We start from the raw sequence: 19,180 nt of genomic DNA, 5'->3' as shown, positions 1-19,180 counted from the left end.
TCACTATAATAGGGCAATAACAACTCAGTTACAAACCTATTAGGCTATTAGATCCTCGAACCTTGAGTTACTCTACGAACTCAGGTTCTCTATAGTTGTTTGCCACACCTTGAATCAGCTTGGCTTTAGAGTTGGCGAATTTCATGTTACCGCCTTTTTCCTTGAGTACCAACCCCAATACCCGGGCTTATGTTTCGCTGACAAAATTGTGGGAGGCGCCAGTCAACCATGGCTCGAGGTTTGCTCCTATTCACTAAGATATCCACAACATCAGGTTTGTGGAGTACTTTCTCGTTTTCAGGGGCCTATGGGGCTCTTCGTCCTCATTGCATGCTTCTTCTTCGGTTTCTTTCGGGGTATTCTCCACGGACATGGCCGACAACTTTCTCTGCAGATTGTCGATCTCCCTTTGTGCTTGCACTCCCACCATTTGTGTGTACCTCGACATAGCAAGCAGTTAATGTTTTCCGAGGACGTACTGACCTTGGAATCTCTTGTTGATTGGGAAGGTGACGACCAAGATTTTCGCGAGTCCCCTCCCCCATTTCCTTTCTTGAATCCCCCGACTAAGTTGGACGACACCCTTGAGTCATTTCTTGCACTCTTGGTTGAGCCTTGAGCCGGGACCTCCAGACTTGTAGGCGTCCCTTGGTTCTTTTATTGAGCCATGGCCCTTCCCTGTTGAGTAGTCCATTAGTCGCTCTGCAACAAGTCATGGCGGCCGAGAGGGTGTTAACCTTCGCCCTTAGAACTTCACAATGCTCCCATTCTTTCAACCCGTGAACAAAATTCAACAACTGGTCCTTCTCATTCATGTCTCGGATGTCCAACATACAACTCAAGTATTCTTTGACATAGTCGCGGATGAAGCCCTTGTGACAGATCTCCTGCAACTTCATTCGGGCGGCAAACTCGGTGTTCTCAGGAAAAACTGTTATTTGAGTTCCTTCTGATCTCCTCCTGTTTATCTATCTTGATCTTCCCATCTTCGATGTCAGTGTGCTTTCTAGGTACCATAGCTTCGCATCATCTGACAAGTGCATGGTCGCAGTATCCACCTTGGCTCAACTGACAGATTCTGAAGTACTGCTCCGTGTCGAAGAGGAAATTATCAACTTACTTCGAGTCGAGGCTTTGGAGTTTTGATCTTCATAGCACCATCTCCTCCTGAGTCATTCATTACAACGCGCATCAGGGTCGCGCACTTGTCTTGTGCTTCTTCAGTTTGCCCCTGAACATAGCTAAGTTGTTCTTGAAGTGCTTCTTTCTCTTGCATAGCTCGTTGACTGCATTCTCGGGTCTTTCTATTTCTTTTGATTGACCAATCACAATTTCCTCGATTCGGGTCCAGCTCTTTGACTTGCCCACTAGCCAGGCTAATCTTTCTTCGATTGATCCCATAGATTGCTTGCTCAGGTCTCTTGATACTTAGGTTTGAACCTTGGCTCTGATACCAATTGTCACGGTCCACGTGTTTTGACACCGGATCGTGTGACGCGCTCTTGCCTATTGGGTGGCAAGGGGCTTGGGGCACGAGCGGTGTTGGATTCAGAATGAGCACTCTTGTCTATCGGTGACAAGAGCTAGGGTCGATCGGGGTGCTTGTGTGCGCACAACAGGCAAGAGCGGGATCGACGACGAGAATGTATCTGTTTTGGGGAGACTTTGTTGAGTCTTGAGAAGCTTAAAAACATGTGACAACACAATACCTATAAAGGCTAACAACAACACATTTAATTAAGCAAATACAACTTATGATGAGAGGTATTGGTCCATACCCTCATAGAGGTTTATTTGGAAAGTTCACTGGATTGACATAAACATAATAATTTTATCTAAAGCCTAGAAATCTACTCAGAAGGTCCTAGAAAGCAATAGATAAACAAAATACAAGTAAAGGAAGGTTGGATTCTAACACATAGGCACAACCTTTCATTAATTATCCTTTCACACATACAACATGAAAACCATGTTAGTTAAGTCTCATAACGTAAAGACTGTTTCTTATTAGCTCAATATGTCATCATCAAAACTATATTAGCTCAACATGTCTGTTTCATGCAGCTTACCTTTGTGAATTGATAAGTCTGAGAACGTAAAGATGGTTTCTTATTGACTATTAACCGGATATGCAAGTTGCTACTTCATAACTTTTAAGAAGTCCTGGTTTAATAAAGCCATTTCTATGGTTAGTGACTTAGTGGTGCATTTCTATCATTTCAACATTCAAATATGTTACGGAATGTCGGAGTATTATTTGCCATGGTTTACTTAAGTCATTTATGATTAAGGAAGAAAATAAGTCCTTGCTTAGATAACCTTAAACCCCTTTCCGTAAAAAAAATTGTACTTCATTAACCATGGGTAAGACCCCCATTAGCATTCCAGTCCCCTATAGGGCTATACTATCGAATTGTATATCATTGAACCTAAATTCTTAACTATTTCTAACCTCCTTCCTCGGTATAGATAAAAGTTTTTCTATGTTGCAGATATGGATTCTTTGTGCCTGCTTCCTGTAATTTTCTATGTTGCAGATATGGATTCTTTGTGCCTGCTTCCTGTAATTTTTTCTTCTAGATGTACAAATTTCATTAGTTAGTCAGGGCCGTCTATAGGGAGGTCTAATAAGACCTCCAGCAAGGCCCTAAATTTTTAGGGCCCAAAAAAATTAGTTTTAACTCACATAGCCCAATTATTGGTTATATAGTAAATCGTGCAAATAGAAGATACTTAATTTGTTTTTGGATCAATTGTACAAAACGGGATCAACTCCCAATATGTACATTTTTTTTTTGCTTTTCAGTATTACTAATCATTTTATTAAGAAAAGGGCCTCCACATTAAAAAAAAGAACAGAGCCTCTGAATTTCCAGAGACGGCCTGCATAAAGTTATTCTGATAATATATGCTGATCTTGAAAGTGTTGATTCTGTTGAACAACATATTTGCAGGAGACACTTTGGGAAAAATTGCTTTACACAAGGCTGGTATTTTTAAGGTATAAATCCCTGCTAAGGGGGAATTTGTCTATTTTAAATATTTTCCATTTGATAAGTTATCTATTCAGGTTTTGTTGTGTATGATGGGATAGCAGTTTGTATTTTCAAATGGTCACTGAGTTGGATTATATCTTCTATGCTCTTAAAAGCCCAATGTACCAGCATTTACAGTGCCCCAGCTCCCTGAAGCAATGAATGTTATCAGTCAAAAAGCTCAGCTATTAAGGGTAAGGTTGTTTTTCATTACCACAATAAATTAGCCGTAAGCAGTAGTACCAACACTGGTTTGGTCTTGTGGTTGGCTTTTCATTTTTTACCTTGAAATCCCAAGTTTTATAACAAGTAGAGTATATGAGGGGTTTTTCTTGTCTACTTTACCTTTCCCCGTCCTCATAAACTAGGTTTCACTAAGCTAGTGTATTCTTGGGACTATCAGCTTATCGTCTTATAGGTAAGTAATATTTTTTTCATCACTCCCTCCTGACGCTCTCATGCCCCTAAAAATTTCTTGGAGATCCAAAAGAGTATATCCCACTTGTGCCTATACCAACTTACCTAGTGCCACTCAATGCTAAAGCTACGTAACCCTAGATTGCTTAATGTCCATCAATATGTTGCAACAGATTCATATCCACACTGTTAAGCTTATCAATTATCACATAGTACCGATATGTCCACCGTAATTAGCCGTCTCATAAATAATTGCTGAATAATTCGTATTCATGATCTGGCAAGTTATACCGGTCTAGTCTATGAAGAATTTGCTGATCAAAAAACATTACGAAAAACAAAATCAACAAACTAAACGATGAACTAAAAAACTCGCCGAATCTTCTAATCGCATTTCAGTTTCTAATGACCAAAAACTTAAAAAGTCTCAAAATATGAATCTTATGGCTGTCCACTTCATTACGGATTTTTACTTAGCAGGCATGTGCTTGCCGCTATAGAAAACATGCTTAACATACTTAAAGCAATAAAACTAGACTAATGGTTGCTTGCTGCCTTGTAAAATATTAGACAAACAGGAGTTGGACTCTTATGAAATGCCATGTCCCGTTGTCATTTGATCTGTCTATTCTTCTCTCACCTATTGCAGATTCCATTGGAAGTTGTGCAACCTCTTACCCGCGGAGAGTTAAATGGATTACAACTTAGTTTGGCTGGTGATCATCAATTTGTCAATGCTAGCCTTGCTGTTTCCCTCTGTAAATCTTGGCTTCGACATACAGGGAACTCGGAAAAGGTGTTTACGAATGTAGGTTGGCTGCTGTTTGTTCTTTTTCTGTTGTATTTTTTCACATGAATTAGAACTTCAGTGACCATGATTAACTCGCGTACTTGTATCTCCCAATGTGCTTTTGACTCCTGCGGGCCCTGCCACCAGTTTCTCATCAGCAAAGAAATTTATTATGTAACCTTGGCTTTAGTATGGCTGGTATGAGTACCCACTTGGAAGTTGGAACTATGTAGTTGATGCATGTGTAATTAGTTTCCTTCATGTAAATCAATTTACTAGGGTGATTGACGATGTACTCTTACTCCACATTGCTGAATTGGGTGTACTACAAATTCTGCCAGTGAAGTCTGTAATATTTTGGGTTTCTAAGGTTAGTTTGGTATGTGATATTCAAGATGAACGTTGTTAGTGACTAATGTTGATTATGGCTTTGTTTAGCTATCTGCTGTTAGCTGGTTCACTTGGCCTGTCTGACCGCTGATAGTATTAGCTGTTTGTATTGGCCAGCTGTTTTTTTTTTGACAACTCAGTAATAAATTGGGCCAGCTGTTAGTAATAGCATTTGCAAAGATGTTTAGTAAATTCAGATGATAGAGTTGTAGCTGTTCGTACAAAATAGACAACTTATATTCAAAAGAGCCAAAAACCAATGAGAAAAAAGGCTACTCCACGCAGTTTTTATTTTCGACTTGAAAGCCATTTACCAAACAAACTTTTGGCTTTCCGAACAGATGAAAAAGCCAAAGTCCTACCAGAATGCTAGCAGAATCCATTTACCAAAGAAGGTGTATTGTTAAAAAATTTATATTTGTTTCATATATATTGCAAAGTTTGTATATTTCAGTAGTTGATCTTTCACCTTATTCTTTTTTTGGTTTCTTATAAATGTAAGATGTAACCAGGATGGTTGTGAAGCTGATATGCCAGATGCTTTCTTGAGAGGTCTTTCGTCGGCACGTCTTCCTGGGAGAGCTCAGATTGTCCATGATGCCATATTCAGGTCCTCCGATACAGCTACAGGAGACCTGGTGTATTATTTGGATGGAGCACACAGTCCTGAAAGCATGGATGCCTGTGCTAGATGGTTCTCCAAGATGGCGAAAGGCGATCACAAGTCAACACCATTATCCTCTTCTAAATCATCATGTGAAAATGGGCTTGGAGAAGCAGTAAGCAAAAATGGTTTCACCAAACAAGAAAAGGGAAATTGTGACAAAATTTCCAAGCAGGTATGGAAATACCTCAAAGTTACTTTCGACATACATCTATTTTTAAGGAGTCCTGCTTGCATGAGGGGAAAAATTCTCTTACTTCTATTACTGGGCATTGTCTTAACTTGTTGATTCTACCGGTCATGTATGACTGTAGATTCTTTTGTTCAATTGCATGGAGGTGAGAAATCCACAAATCCTGCTTCCAAAGCTTATTGGGACCTGTGCTTCCTCAGGTACTGTTATTGTTTGCACCTTTGTGATGCGTTCATCAAAATATTCCCACAGATTCATTTTTGATGATTTATTATCTTCGACTTGTAGGTTATACCTAACTAAATTTTGCTACTTGTCTATATCTTCTTGGACTCGTCATTTATCTTTGTTGTAATAATTTGGTTGCTTTTGCCTTTTGGAACCAAATGGCTTACATGTTTTCTGTTATTTTTGTCGCCAAAAGTTCCCTCAGATTGTGTATCTTTTGCACCTTTTTGTTACTTTTGTACTTATTGCCTTTTCAAATCTGACCCAAAGGGGCAGGTCATGCAATTGCCCTTTATAAACTTCCATATATAGAAAACTTCCTACAGTAACCATGTCAAAAACTACCGTCAGCATTACCTTCCACATTGCTCAAACTACATGACATACAATTACAAAGATGTCTGGCCTCCGGGGGTAGCTTTTAAGTCATGTTTCACCGTCATGGTTATGCCTCACGAATTGCTTGGTGATTACATAGTTCTGTTCTGCATGTTTGATCTAACTAGTTAGTATACGCCAATTTTTCAGGTGAAGAATCCTCCAATTATTACTTCTGTCTTTACTGAAGAATCCTCTATTACTTCTGTCTTTACTGAAGAATCCTCCAATTTTTCAGGTGTTCATTTCTCTGGAGCGTTATTTGTTCCTAGTATATCCACGTACAACAAAGTTGTTTCTGGTTATTCAATCACTTCAAACATACCTTTGAGAAACCTGTCTTGGCAATTTAATCTGCAGAGAATATGGGAGAAGACAGTCAATGGGAAAGGTAGTCTTTGTGATTACGAAACATGTTCTTTGCCTTCCTGTGCTTTTACTATTTTATCAATATTCTATATAACGATTCACCTATGCTTTGTTAATTTTGGCTGTTGCTTTTGTTGTTTACTTTTCATAAACTATTCCAGATCCCCAGATGTATTAATATAGTTGGAGCTGGACAATCTTCTCTCTGTTGCTATTACAATATCAATCTTCTCTCTGCTGTTTTCTTCCTCTCTTTATACCCCGGGGTATTCCTTCTTTTTTCCCCTAATTATAGTATTGTACGTTCAAGCAGATTTTGATCTGGACAGAAACAGCATGACAGAGTGCATAAAGAATGAGAGTACTGATGCCCTGCCACCTCTTGAATTTCTTCACGGTGATGGTTATCGTGACTTTCCTGGCGATTCCTTCCGTAGCAGTGCGGTTGTTCCTTCATTGTCATCAGCAATAAAATTGTTGAGGGATTGTGCAAGGGAAAACCCTTCTATCAGACTGCAGGTAAGATTTATCTACTTACGAGGATTTCTTATAAATTTACCTGGAAATTTAAGTTGTATTGTATTCCCGTCTTCCTGGCTTTGTTGAGTCTAGGACTAAACACCAGTGAGAATCAAGAACCATACCGAATCTAACTTAAGATGTTCACAACAATGATAATGCATTTTATTATTGTTCACCAAACTTGTATATTGCTATTAGCTATTCTTTTATGATTCCAACTCCATTCTCTTAAATTGCATAAATTGAAGCTTTTTCCCGAACCAGCATTACTGGAGAAAACATTTATAGGGAGAAAAATAGAAAATCAATCTTTCTTTTTCTTGCTCAAATTGCATCTGCTGCGTTGCTGTTAACATTGAGAATTAGGAAAGAAAACTTGTAGGGAGAGGAATTAAGAAACTATGTCTCTCAGTCTTGTGGTTGGTGTTTGTTTTTTGTTATGTAACTCGGCCTCTTCACTGTATCGCATGTACCTGTGTCGGAGCCTTGACACTTGAACATGGGTTTAGACGGTTGACCCTTCATCTTGGACCAATATTTTATTATTATGGAAATGTTTCATGAAATAGTCAAATCTAATCCTTGTACCTAGGTTTCGCCAGTAAACCTAGTCTGAGTAACATAGTGTACGACTTTCATATGTTCAGTCTGGGCAATATCTGAAACGTAGTCTTTGTGGTTGAAGGCATACTCTAACTAAGTTGGCCTGAACTCTATTTCTTGCTATTACTCGCTTATGCTCATGATAAAGTGACGAGGCATCTTTATTGATTTTGAAATGGGAGGAAACTAGTTTTATTTGTTAAATCTTAAAGTAATTTAGTTTATGGAGGCGGAAGAAAATCTTGACCATGTCCTTGGGAGATGCCCAGCTGCAGTAGTAGTATGAAAAAGTACCATGACCAAGAGCTTTTTGACAAGCCACTGGCAGGTTGGTTGGAGTATAATTTGAGGGATATTGACTGGGCAATAGTTTTGTGGATTTGGAGGTGGCGTAATAACCGATGCTTTGGTAGAGAACCGATCCCATGTGATCAAGTGAGCTTCATTATGTCACAAGTTGGCCTAATCAAGAGAGCCATGATGAAGGAGGACCTGCTGCTCGGTAAACGTAAACGAAATCGAGAGGAAATCTTTGTCCATTGGGCATATCCAAGAGAAGGTTTGGTAATGCTTAACACTAGGGGTGAGCAGAAAGTTTGGGTACCCGGTACCGGACCCGGCGGGTCTGGACTCAGAACCGGTGCTGTCGGGACCGGTTCCGGTTCCAAAATTTGGGAACCGCTTATAACCGGTTCCGGTTCCGGTTCTTGAGATTTTGGACCCGGTACCGATTGGGTACCCGCCTACCCGGTAGTAACAGTCTAAATATGAATATCCAGTGCCATTTGTTAATCAACTACAGAAATTCTCAAATTTATTTAAGCCCAGCCCAATGATTATTATCCAACTAGCGCTTCTGTACTGTTGTGTATACGAAAAACAAAATCTCAATAACCCTAAGTCATTCCTCATATCACGCAGCCACCCATTCACCTCAACTCCTCACCATTCAGATCACTTTCTCAATTTTGAACCTACCAACATTTATGTAAGGTTGGCTTCAAGGAGGGTACTAAACTAATGGGGTCAAAAGAGAGAAAGGAGATGTGATTAGATGGGGTTTTCTTGGGATTTTGATCTTTAAAAACAAGTTGAGTATTGCCATTGTTTTTGTTAAACGTCCAGGCAAGCAAGAACCCTCTTTTCCTGGGTAATTCTATATTATATGAAGCTTTTTTATCTATCCATGACTCCATGAGCACTACATTTATTTTTAATAGTTCATCAGCATTTTTATTTATTAGAATTAGACCGCGTACCCGGTTTTGGAACCGGTTCCCACCGGTTCCGGGACCGGTTCTAGAGATGAGGACCCGGTACTAACTGGTTCCGGGACTGGTTCTAATTTTTTGGACCCGGTACTGACCGGTTCCGGTTCTGGTTCCCGGAAAATCGACCGGGTACCCGGTTCCGCTCACCCCTACTTAACACGGATGGGGCTTCGAAGGGTAACCCGGGAAAAGCAGGTTGTGGTGGTCTGATTAAAGGTCATAGGGGAGAGTTGTTCGAAGTTTTTGCTGCAAACTGTGGGACTTGTTCGTGTACAAAAGCTGAGTTTTTGGGTGTACTTCATGGTCTAGCTATAGCATGGAATAGTGGCCATAAATATGTCCAACTTGTTGCGATTAAACCAAAATTAGAACAAACTTATCTGATTCGATGAACTGAATGAAGAACAATTGTTGCGTCGTGGACACCCACTGTTCTAAAAGACGATTTCGCGCTACCTCCCGGTGCAGAAGAACAAAATGCGGTCGCCCTCCAGGATTAGCGCAACTCTGACGTTGTGTGCACTCACAAAGCCGGATGGAGTCAGAACATATGCCCAAAACCGAGAGCAAGTTATTGTGAGAGAAAGAATGTGTTTTCGAGTTTCTGGGAATAGTGTTTGAATGATATTTTCTGTGTTTTGAAAGAATCCGAAATTCTGATTTGAGGATCGCAACAGCCAAAAACGGTCAGAAATAATCAATGTTGTAACGGACGCAATTAATGGTAATTAATCCTACGGTTACGTAATCCATACACATTCCCGTAACAATAACTTAACCAAAACGGTCCAGTTACCAAAAAGAATAGGGTTGGCCCAGAAAACCCACCCCACGCCCGCGAACCGCATTCCCAAGAGCCCAAGGCCCGAGCCCGGCCCAGCTCGACCCGGCGCGCGCGTGTGTGTGATGTGTCCACCCATACCACTCTCACACTTTCTTAAACAAGAGTTACACCCATTCCCTAATTAATAAACAAGAGTTTCTTCCATGTGGGACTCTCTTATTTTTCACTCTCTTTTTCCTCTGTGTTTCCCAATGAGAATTTCCAACACAACTTACGGTGGATTCAGAAGTAGTTGTGAGGCTCCTAACTGACACTAGTATTCCGAATACTCCCTTCTTTCATTTAATCAGGAGATGTAAGAGTTTGATTGCGAGTCCGGGCTGAGAAGTGACGGTTCGACATATATCTTGAGGCGAATCGTGCGGCTGAATGACTTGCAAATCATGGGGTGAACTTAGCCCAAAAAATGGTCACATTTGAGACGATCACGGTGGATCTTCGTGCTATTTTATTGGAGGACTTGGGAGGTGTTACAATTACTCGAATGGTGCCCGCTCTTGCGGCATAGTAGCAGTAGCTAGTTTTGTTTCTTTTTCGTTATTTTGCTTGTTGTTCTAGTAGCTGTTTCGTAATTTCTAGCTTTGTAGTTTCTTGTTTCTTTCAAGGAGTATTTCCTTCTTTCACACCAAAAAAAAAAAAAATTAGTTTATGGAGGCTATTTAGGTAAAGGTTGGATGTTTCCGTTAAGATATAAATGACTATATTACAAGAGGAAATAATCAAATATGTAATGAGACCATAATCGTGGCTGGTCATAAGATATATAAATCAAGAGTGCAGTCACGTGTCAGTGCAAATGGCTGTTCTTCTCTCCTCCCGCCTTTTGTTTGGAGTGAGTGCTGGGATCGTTTACCCTTTATTTTGTCTAGCACGGCCCTAAGTACAAACTACTACACTCATTCCCGTAGTCCCTCCTCCGGAATGAAGATTCGATCCAACATGACCTCACCAAACTAAAGGATCCCATGATCTACTAACAGCATACTCCTAAGTCCTAAAAATCAGATTAGGTAGATATTTTTGAATCAATAACTAACAAACCTGGGATATAGAAGGCCATTGTTTCTACGGTTTTTTCATGAAATAATGTTGCAGGAGCTTATCTCAACTGCGGATAATTATTCAATGGAGATGATAGAGGACAGAAGATGAAGTTGAGAGAGGGATTCAGAGAGAAAGAATCAGAGATAGAACTAGAGAGAGAAGCAGGAGTTTTCTTATTTCTTTGAAATGAAATGTTTACAAGGATGATTACATGTATTTATAGCATTAACTAATCAGATGGACTTAAGCTAAGAACAACTAAAACAACATTCTGTTGTAACATAATTTCCCCCTTAATATTCCTCCCTCCTTATGAAAGACTTGTCCTCAAGTCTACACCAAGATGAAAGTAGCCTAATTGGGCCAAAATAGTACACTAAACCACTGCTAATTATCAACTGGAAACACTTTTCAAGCATCAAGCATGGTGGAGAATGTAAAGGAGGTGGCTTAGGAAGTGGTCTGATAGAGTTGCCCATGCCTTTCATCAGCAGTTGTTTTGCCAAATTGATCATTGAAACGCCGAGTTGCTGTAACATATGATTTAGACATCCCAACTTCTTCTTTGCTAGTTTCTGGCCGGTTGGTTAGTTCATCTTCAAGCAGAATGTTATCAAATCACTGCATAATATTTTCCCCTTCCCTTCATCTGATATAGGAAGTCAGCCCACCTTTTTCAGCAAGTAGTTCATAATGACATACTGAAGATATATCATCACTTTTGAATGTTTTCTCAAAGCTTGTATCAAAATATAGTGCAGAGGCTTTGTCTTCTTTAAGATCAACCATTATATGTCCAGCAGCAGATCCTACATGTGCTAAATTGACAAAAAGCTTACCTTTATCATACACCTTGCAGCCCTCATGCTGTGTATTATCATATAGTTGTTGTTTAAACACTTTCCATCCCTAAATCTTGCAACATACCCAAGCTTAGGAACTTAACAGGAAGATCACAAAATGTTTCATTTTCACCTCAACATTAGCTCGAACATTAGCTGAAACATACTCAGAATCCAGAATCCTAAAAACTGACGGACTGTTTTGGCTTGATTTCGGTTAAGATCAATGGTTATTTTCAGTTGATGGTGTTGGAAGAATTAGTGGTTCTGTGTGTTTGTAAACGAGGTGACAGCTTCTACTAGAGAAGAATGTGATACAGGGGAACATTTCAATTGTTCTTCCAACAGCCCAACACATTCCACTGCTTCCTTTTGCTCTTCATCCACCATGGAAGCAACAACACAAGAACTTGAATTCAAGTAACTACACGAACTATCAACTGAAAGAGCCTTGCATGATCGACTATCATTATTGGAAACAGGCTCATAACTAAAACCTCTAGGCTTGGTTACTAGTAACCCATTATCACAACCATGAAATTCTAACTTTGATTCAACTAATAATTCTTGTTTGGGTATATAACTATTCCAGTCTTCCACTTTTATAGATGCATCATTTCTTAATTTTGCAGACACGTCAAAAAAGAAGTATGTCCAATCAATGTAAGACTTCCTCCCAAACAAGTACGAATCAAACCATTTTTTAGCTTTATCAAACATGTTTTGAGAAGCTAATTCCACTTTAACACCATCTTCAAGAATGTCGTGAAGAGTGAAATACTTGTTGCAATTGTTTAACCATGTCCTAGGATGAGACCCATAAAACTTTGGAAAAACAGGGTTAGGTACATACCCATGAGACCCGGTTGAATTGATCTCAAAAACAGTAGACGACTCCACAGATTCACCGCCTCTTCTTCATGCTGCTAATTCCTTCATCTCAACAAGAATTTGTAGAATCTCTTCAACTTTCCCTATAATCTTGAATTGCCATTTAGACTTGCAGAAATTGGGTGTACAAAAATTGGACTCCAAATTCAGAAATTGAATTTGGTTTAGTGATCTTTGTGTAGAGGAAACGATCCTGGAAGTTTATTGTAACTGATTTTGGTTAAATTCATATTGGGTTTCTGATTGACATTTTATCAAACACTTTGAATGCATGAAAAATACTTCAAGAATCTTGGAAATCAAGCTGTAATAATGGCAGAAAAACGTGTAGAGGATTGGAAATTGAGCAATGAATCAGTTACACTTCTTGTTTTCCTACAAGATTTCTTCAACAGTTTGACCCGATTTCTAGCCCCAACTAATTCCCAGCTTCAAGAACTTCGAGAGCTGCTGACTCCAGAATCGAAGGATAGAACTACAATTGAGTCAAATCACTTAATTTGCAGTAGGTTGGCTCTGATACCAATGTTGCAAGAGTTTATGTTGCAGGAGTTTAGCTTAACTGCGGATAATTCTCCAATGGAGATGACAGAGGACAAGATGAAGTTGAGAGAGAGAAGACAGAACTTCAGAGAGAAAAGAGAAAGAATCAGAGATAGAACTAGAGAGAGAAGCAGGAGTTTTCTTATTTCTTTGAGATGAAATGTTTACAAGGATGATTACATGTATTTATAGCATTAACTAATCAGATGGACTTAAGCTAAGAACAACTAAAACAACATTCCGTTGTAACATAATTTCCCCCTTAACAAATACCCCGAGTTTTGAACCAAATCCCCCTCGACTTTCAAAAATACCCCTATTTCAAAATTTTATATATGAAATACCCTTATGACGTCATCAACCCTAATTAACCCTAATTAACCCACCCATTAACCTATTTTTCCCCTAATTACTTTTCTTTTTTCTCACCCCCTTCCTTCTTCCCTTCCCTCCATGGAAGTTATCTTGTTGGCTTGTTGTTGCTCTGTCCTTCGTCATCGTCGAACCCGAATCCCATAAATCACCTCCTCCAAAATCCCAGAAACCCCCAAATGGTCGGAATTTGATTTCCCCCTTACTCCCTCTTCCCTTCTCTCCTTCTCCCTGCTCTTTCTTATCTCCTCCTCTCTGCAAATCTCTGCAAACCCGAGGGTTAAAGAATTGGGTTTCGATTGTGATTGTCGGGGATGATGCGGTTGCCGGCGATGATGAGAGATTTCTGCAAACCCGAGGGTTAAATTTCTGCCAATTGATCTCTCATGAGTTGTGATTCCTCTAGGATGGCATCATGAGAGATAGCCACAACAACTTAATCAATAACCACCATGATAATCTCAAATTCTTGGTTGGTTCAAGATCTCTCTTGTCCGCAAGGAAGAACCAAGACCTTGAGCATCGACATACGTATGCAGCCACATCACCATAATTTTCCAACCTTCCACTACTGACAACACCAAGGGCTGCTGAATCTCGTCTGAGTATCTAGACCTCATTACTCCTTGATTTTTCCTTCAATTTGATATTTTGATTTCAATAAAATCATTAATTAATTCGTGAATCTGAGTTGCTTGATTTTTGAGGGGTTTTTAACAGTGGTGGTGGTGGTTGTTACGGTGGCGGGAGGAGGAGAGAGAAGAAGTGAAACGGTGGGTGTGATGGTGGAGGAATCTGCAATATGGATTGCTCGATTTTTGAGGGGTTAATGGAAGAAGGAAGGGAAAGAGATATGGTGAGTTGATGGAAGAAGGAAGGGGAGAGAGAAAAGAAAAAGAAATGGGTGGGTTAGTGGGTTAATGGATTACTTAATTAGCTTTGTGAATGGGTGGGTAGATTAGGAGTGTTAATTAGGGATTAGATGGGTTAATTAAACGTTAATTGGTTGATAATGGAGTTGATGACGTCATTAAGTACATTTGGTGTATTAAGTATTGAAATAGGGGTACTTTATGTATTAAGTTTTGAAATAGGGGTATTTTATGTATTATTGAAACTAGAGGGGCATTTGGTGAATTACGCCAAAACTCGGGGGTATTTCATGAAAAAACCGTTGTTTCTATTAACTGGGTCAACTACAATATTCTACTTCGTGTTCTTTAGCTTTCTCAGATCACATGTTAATAATTCCATTTTCCTGCTTTTTATGAATGTGTCATGCTCGTGGCTGTCTCTCTTATTCCAATATATCTTAAATGAATACCATTTTGGATCAACAGGTTCTTGTAACAGGATCATTACATCTAGTAGGAGACGTTTTGAGGCTGCTAAAGAGATAACTCTTATAAGCTCTGGTCTTAGCATGTCGTACTTCCTCTGCGGATTTGCCACTCAGCATTGACACAAACCTCAGGTATTATTCACCGTTCTACAGAAACAGCTTGTGTCTGAGTTTACAAATGCCATAATTAGGTATCAGGATCTGGATTTGCATACTGTCGTGAATTTAAATGACCGTCTTCTTCATTTTCCATATATATTTATATTTATATGTATAAGGATCTGGATCTCATGTTGCCGTGACATTCATTTGCTCGATAGAAGTCTGCATCTACATATTTACCAAAGCTTTTCGGCTTTATCGAACATTTTTCCATCAAGTACGGGAGGCTACTGTGAAGTGGATGCAAGATAGTCTGTCATTCCTATTTGTTTCTTCTTGCTACTCCTGGCATCATGTGATTTCACAATGCACAAATACAGGGCAGCTCTTGCTCACAACATAAGTGATGCTTGAAATTTTGCTGGAAGTTCGCCTCTCAATATGTCATTTTTTACAGCGCAAAGATTAATAGACCCTTATTAAACTGGAAACTTAAGTTACTCTATTCTACTCCTTCCGTTCCCTTATGTTCTTAGTTTCTTACTAGTTGGAATTGGGTAGGGGATTAAGAAAAATGAAATCTTGATATGATTGGATGTAGAATTAATGATTAAAGTTACAAGATTCTACTTTTAAAATAAATGAAAGAGAGAGAAATGAATAAATAAAGAAAGGGTAGATATTTTATTATAAAAAGTCATAAAATAAGGTGTGTGAATTAATTAAATAAGGTGGGTGAGGGAATCAATGAGAATAATGGGTTAGGTAAATGAAATAAAGGTAGGATATGTTAGGAAATTAAGTTGTAGAATGAGGGTATTGGGGAAAAAAATTTGTCCAAAAAGGAAAAGATTTATAATGAGAAAAACAAAAAGAAACGCCTATTCGGAAAACAAAAATAACTTTTATGAATTGAGGGAGTACTTCGTAGATGATCAAGGCGTTTTTTTAAAAAAAAATGTTGATTTGATGTACTCTCTCCGTATTTATTTAAGAGATACACTTGGCCGGACACGGGTATTAAGAAAAAGAATGGAATGAAATAAAGTAATAAAACAAGTGGGGTTGAGTAGGTATTTTAATAAGAAAAACAAAAGGGGACCATGTCATTTTAGGGAGTGGAGGTGGGGATGGGGTGTAGATATATTATTTAATTAGATGGTGTGGTTGATAAATTACTAAATATGGCAAGTATATCTCTTAAATAAATACGGCCGGAAAAATCAAGTGTTTCCCTTAAATAAATACAGAGGGAGTAATACTCTAAATTGCCTCAAAGTCAAACATCAGTTTGTTTGGAATTTGATTAGGTCCCGTGCAAACACAGATATTCAAAAGTTATTATTTGACCATCTTTTTATAAAGAATTTAACCGAAATATTTATCCCTTAAAGAAAATGCGTAATTAATAAATATTGATGTACTCATTTAATCATCTAATATTCAACTTCCACCGTGTTACATATATTATATATTTTATATGTTTAATATGATAATTTGACCGAAATATTCGATATCCTCAATATTGTTAATTTGACCAAAATATTGGGTAAATATATTTTCTATTATTGATATGACGATTTGACTAAAATATTACCAAAAATCATCTAATACTGTCTTATTCTATAATCTTATATTTTTTTTATCCATACATAAACAATTCATACAAAAGAAGAGAAATAAAAAACAGGTATGTCTTTTCAAGAAAGAGATTTTTGGCGGGAAAATTTTGTACCACGAAATGACATGTGTCATTGTGGTGTATGTTTTAGTATAATGTAATAGATTGAATGTAAAATTTGCACATGAGTTGATAAAGTGGATCCGTGAGAAGAGAGATAGAAAGAGAACAAGTGGGAAGATTTACCATTTAAGTTACGGAAATTGTCAATTACTACCTAAAATTCCATGAAAGAGGAAATGACTATATTGAATAATTAATTTCTTTGAAAAAATTTAAACTTTATTAATTAATTAAAATAATTAAATTATGATTACCGGTTTATTATGATGTTATTAGTGATCAATTGACCGGAAAATGAGATAAGCTAGAAATTAACAACAATAGCTAAAAACCTGGGTAGTAATTGACAAATTCTAACAACATAATTGAAAAACCCACCAAACACCAAGGTGGTAATTAGCAAATGTTACTTTAAGGTATGGGGCAAACTTAAAGGAATATCCAAAAAAAGAATATGGGGCAATCTTTTAAGGACCGATGGAGTACTCCTAATTATTAAAAGATGACTTGTTAACTTGCTCAATGTTTCTCTCTTACATGAAGACAATGGGGCTCAAAGTAGCGATGGCAATTCGGTCTGAATCTGATCCGAATTCGAATCTGTAACACCTCGACAAATCTCCTTTTTCTAGAATAACCCTTTTTATAAATATAACTATAGAGAATTAAAAAAGTATTATCGCCCGTGTGAAAACGTAACGGCTTATTCAGAATTTTGCAGCGGAAAACATAAAACTAACTTTAGGTTTATAAATAATCAATTACAAAGTTAATTCCCAAAACCAATAAACGAAAATAAAGTAATTTAGATAGTACAACAAGTTTAAAGTCCAATTTAACAAACCCAAATCACTTAGCAAATCAAAATAAATACAAGCTCTCTAATCCCGATCCCAATGAGCATCATCTTCAAACCTGTAGATGGGCAACGCTTATTGATCCTTACAGACTGGTCACCAAAATGAGTCATCACATGATCAATAAGGCATAGCCATGATCAACACACACAAACAAAGCACGTAATCAGCAAAGCTGAGTACTACATACTAAAACAATAATAATCCTAACATGAGTCTATTAAACGAACAACCCTAACATGATACTAATGAAACATAAGTAAGGATAACCAAAACATATTAACTTGAACACTATATTTGACTGGACTAGATCTTTGTATCATTAACATTATTTTAATTGAAATAGTCAATGGACTGAGTTGTCAACTAGAAGCCTTCATTAAGGAAGACGAGGTACAGGCGCGACTCCGTAACCCCAATGACCTGCGATATCGAGGAACTTTTGAATAAAATAGAACCGATGATCAATCCGGCCCCAGAAAAAGCCATAGGCGATCCATGACCCCAACTCCTGATTGTGCGTCACTTTAGACGTGCACAGTCTAAAACTATTGCTACTCAGTTTCACTTTAATGATTTACAGATTAATACTATGTTATGACTCATCAATCACATAAATCAAACAATCAACAAGTATTCACAACTGTTTTAATCTTGGAATTAAATAAGTGATCACAAAGCTGTCAATCAAGAATTTATTCCAATTAATTCAATCCTTCCTTTAATATTTATGTAGGTGTAAAATATCAACTTACTAAACAATGTCCTCGACCCTCATAAAGTAGTGAAATGCTAAAAGGGAACAACGATCAATCGATCTAAACCAATATATATATAAAATAATATAAAGTTCCCAGCTGACATGCTTGCATCAAGCATCCATGCTAACATATTATAATTCTTATAATAAAATATATGCTCAACGCATTCATCCAACGACATTAAACATGAAATTCCAACATAAACAAGTTCACAAATACATTTCAACATGGTTTCAACAATAACACACATCCACAAACATACAGGTATGTACGTACCTTGTGTAAACAAATTGATAGGCCACTTTAACACTTTCAAAAGTCGCCTACAGAGAATTCTCCGCCTAAAACAACCAATAAAGGTTCCCAATCAACTTCCAATAATTCACAGCGATAATCACGTATTCTAAATACATCCTAAACATATTTAGAACATTCCTAAATATCCAAACTTAATTACTAAATCTCCTAGCATAGTGATTACTTCACTAACGATCACGAATTATCACAAATCCCAATATAACACGCAATTTACAATTTTCAGCAATATAAAATAGTTTCCAACTACTCCAAAATATATCCAACATGCTTAAAATCATCAAAATAATAACTTTCATAATTTATAATCATCCTACTATGATTTTAAAACTATTAAAACCTTAAAACTTCATGCTTTAATAATTAAAATTCTTTTTTCAATCCAATTATATAATCTGAAAATTAAATTAGTTTATAATATCAACATATAATTTGAATCCTAAATATAAATTCTCAAAACTAATAATTTGAATCATGAAAACCTTAATTAAATTATTAAAACATAAATATTACATTAATTAAATAAAAGGGTAAAGAATTAACCAAAAAAAGAAGAGAAAGAAGAGGTTGGCCGGCGGTGGACAACGCGGCAGCAACACGACAAGTCGCGGAGGCTGGCGGCGCGATGGTGGAGCAGGGTGGTGGCTGCGCTAGTGGGCGGGT

At 37.7% G+C, this 19,180-nt stretch overlaps 1 protein-coding gene across 7 annotated transcripts in view; it reads left to right on the top strand.

Annotated features, from left to right (window-relative positions):
* Nucleotides 1-15,084, top strand: part of LOC110792990 (folylpolyglutamate synthase) — a 29,191-nt gene extending 14,107 nt beyond the window's left edge. For 4 of the 7 annotated variants that reach the window (XM_021997818.2, XM_056835299.1, XM_021997815.2 and 1 more), the window contains 8 exons: nt 2,955-3,001; nt 3,152-3,229; nt 4,102-4,260; nt 5,145-5,471; nt 5,611-5,689; nt 6,334-6,486; nt 6,778-6,983; nt 14,737-15,084. In XM_021997818.2, the coding sequence (XP_021853510.1) occupies nt 2,955-3,001; nt 3,152-3,229; nt 4,102-4,260; nt 5,145-5,471; nt 5,611-5,689; nt 6,334-6,486; nt 6,778-6,983; nt 14,737-14,796 (1,109 nt within the window). In that variant the 3' untranslated portion in view covers nt 14,797-15,084. The other 3 variants (XM_021997816.2, XM_056835298.1, XM_056835300.1) reach the window with 3 other exon arrangements.
* Nucleotides 15,085-19,180: the final 4,096 nt, after the last annotated feature.

Source organism: Spinacia oleracea, chromosome 1, assembly GCF_020520425.1.
Source record: "Spinacia oleracea cultivar Varoflay chromosome 1, BTI_SOV_V1, whole genome shotgun sequence".
NCBI classification, from domain to species: Eukaryota; Viridiplantae; Streptophyta; class Magnoliopsida; order Caryophyllales; family Amaranthaceae; genus Spinacia; species Spinacia oleracea.
The sequence above is the reverse complement of the archived record's forward strand: the minus strand, read 5'-3'. Positions and strand labels throughout refer to the sequence as shown.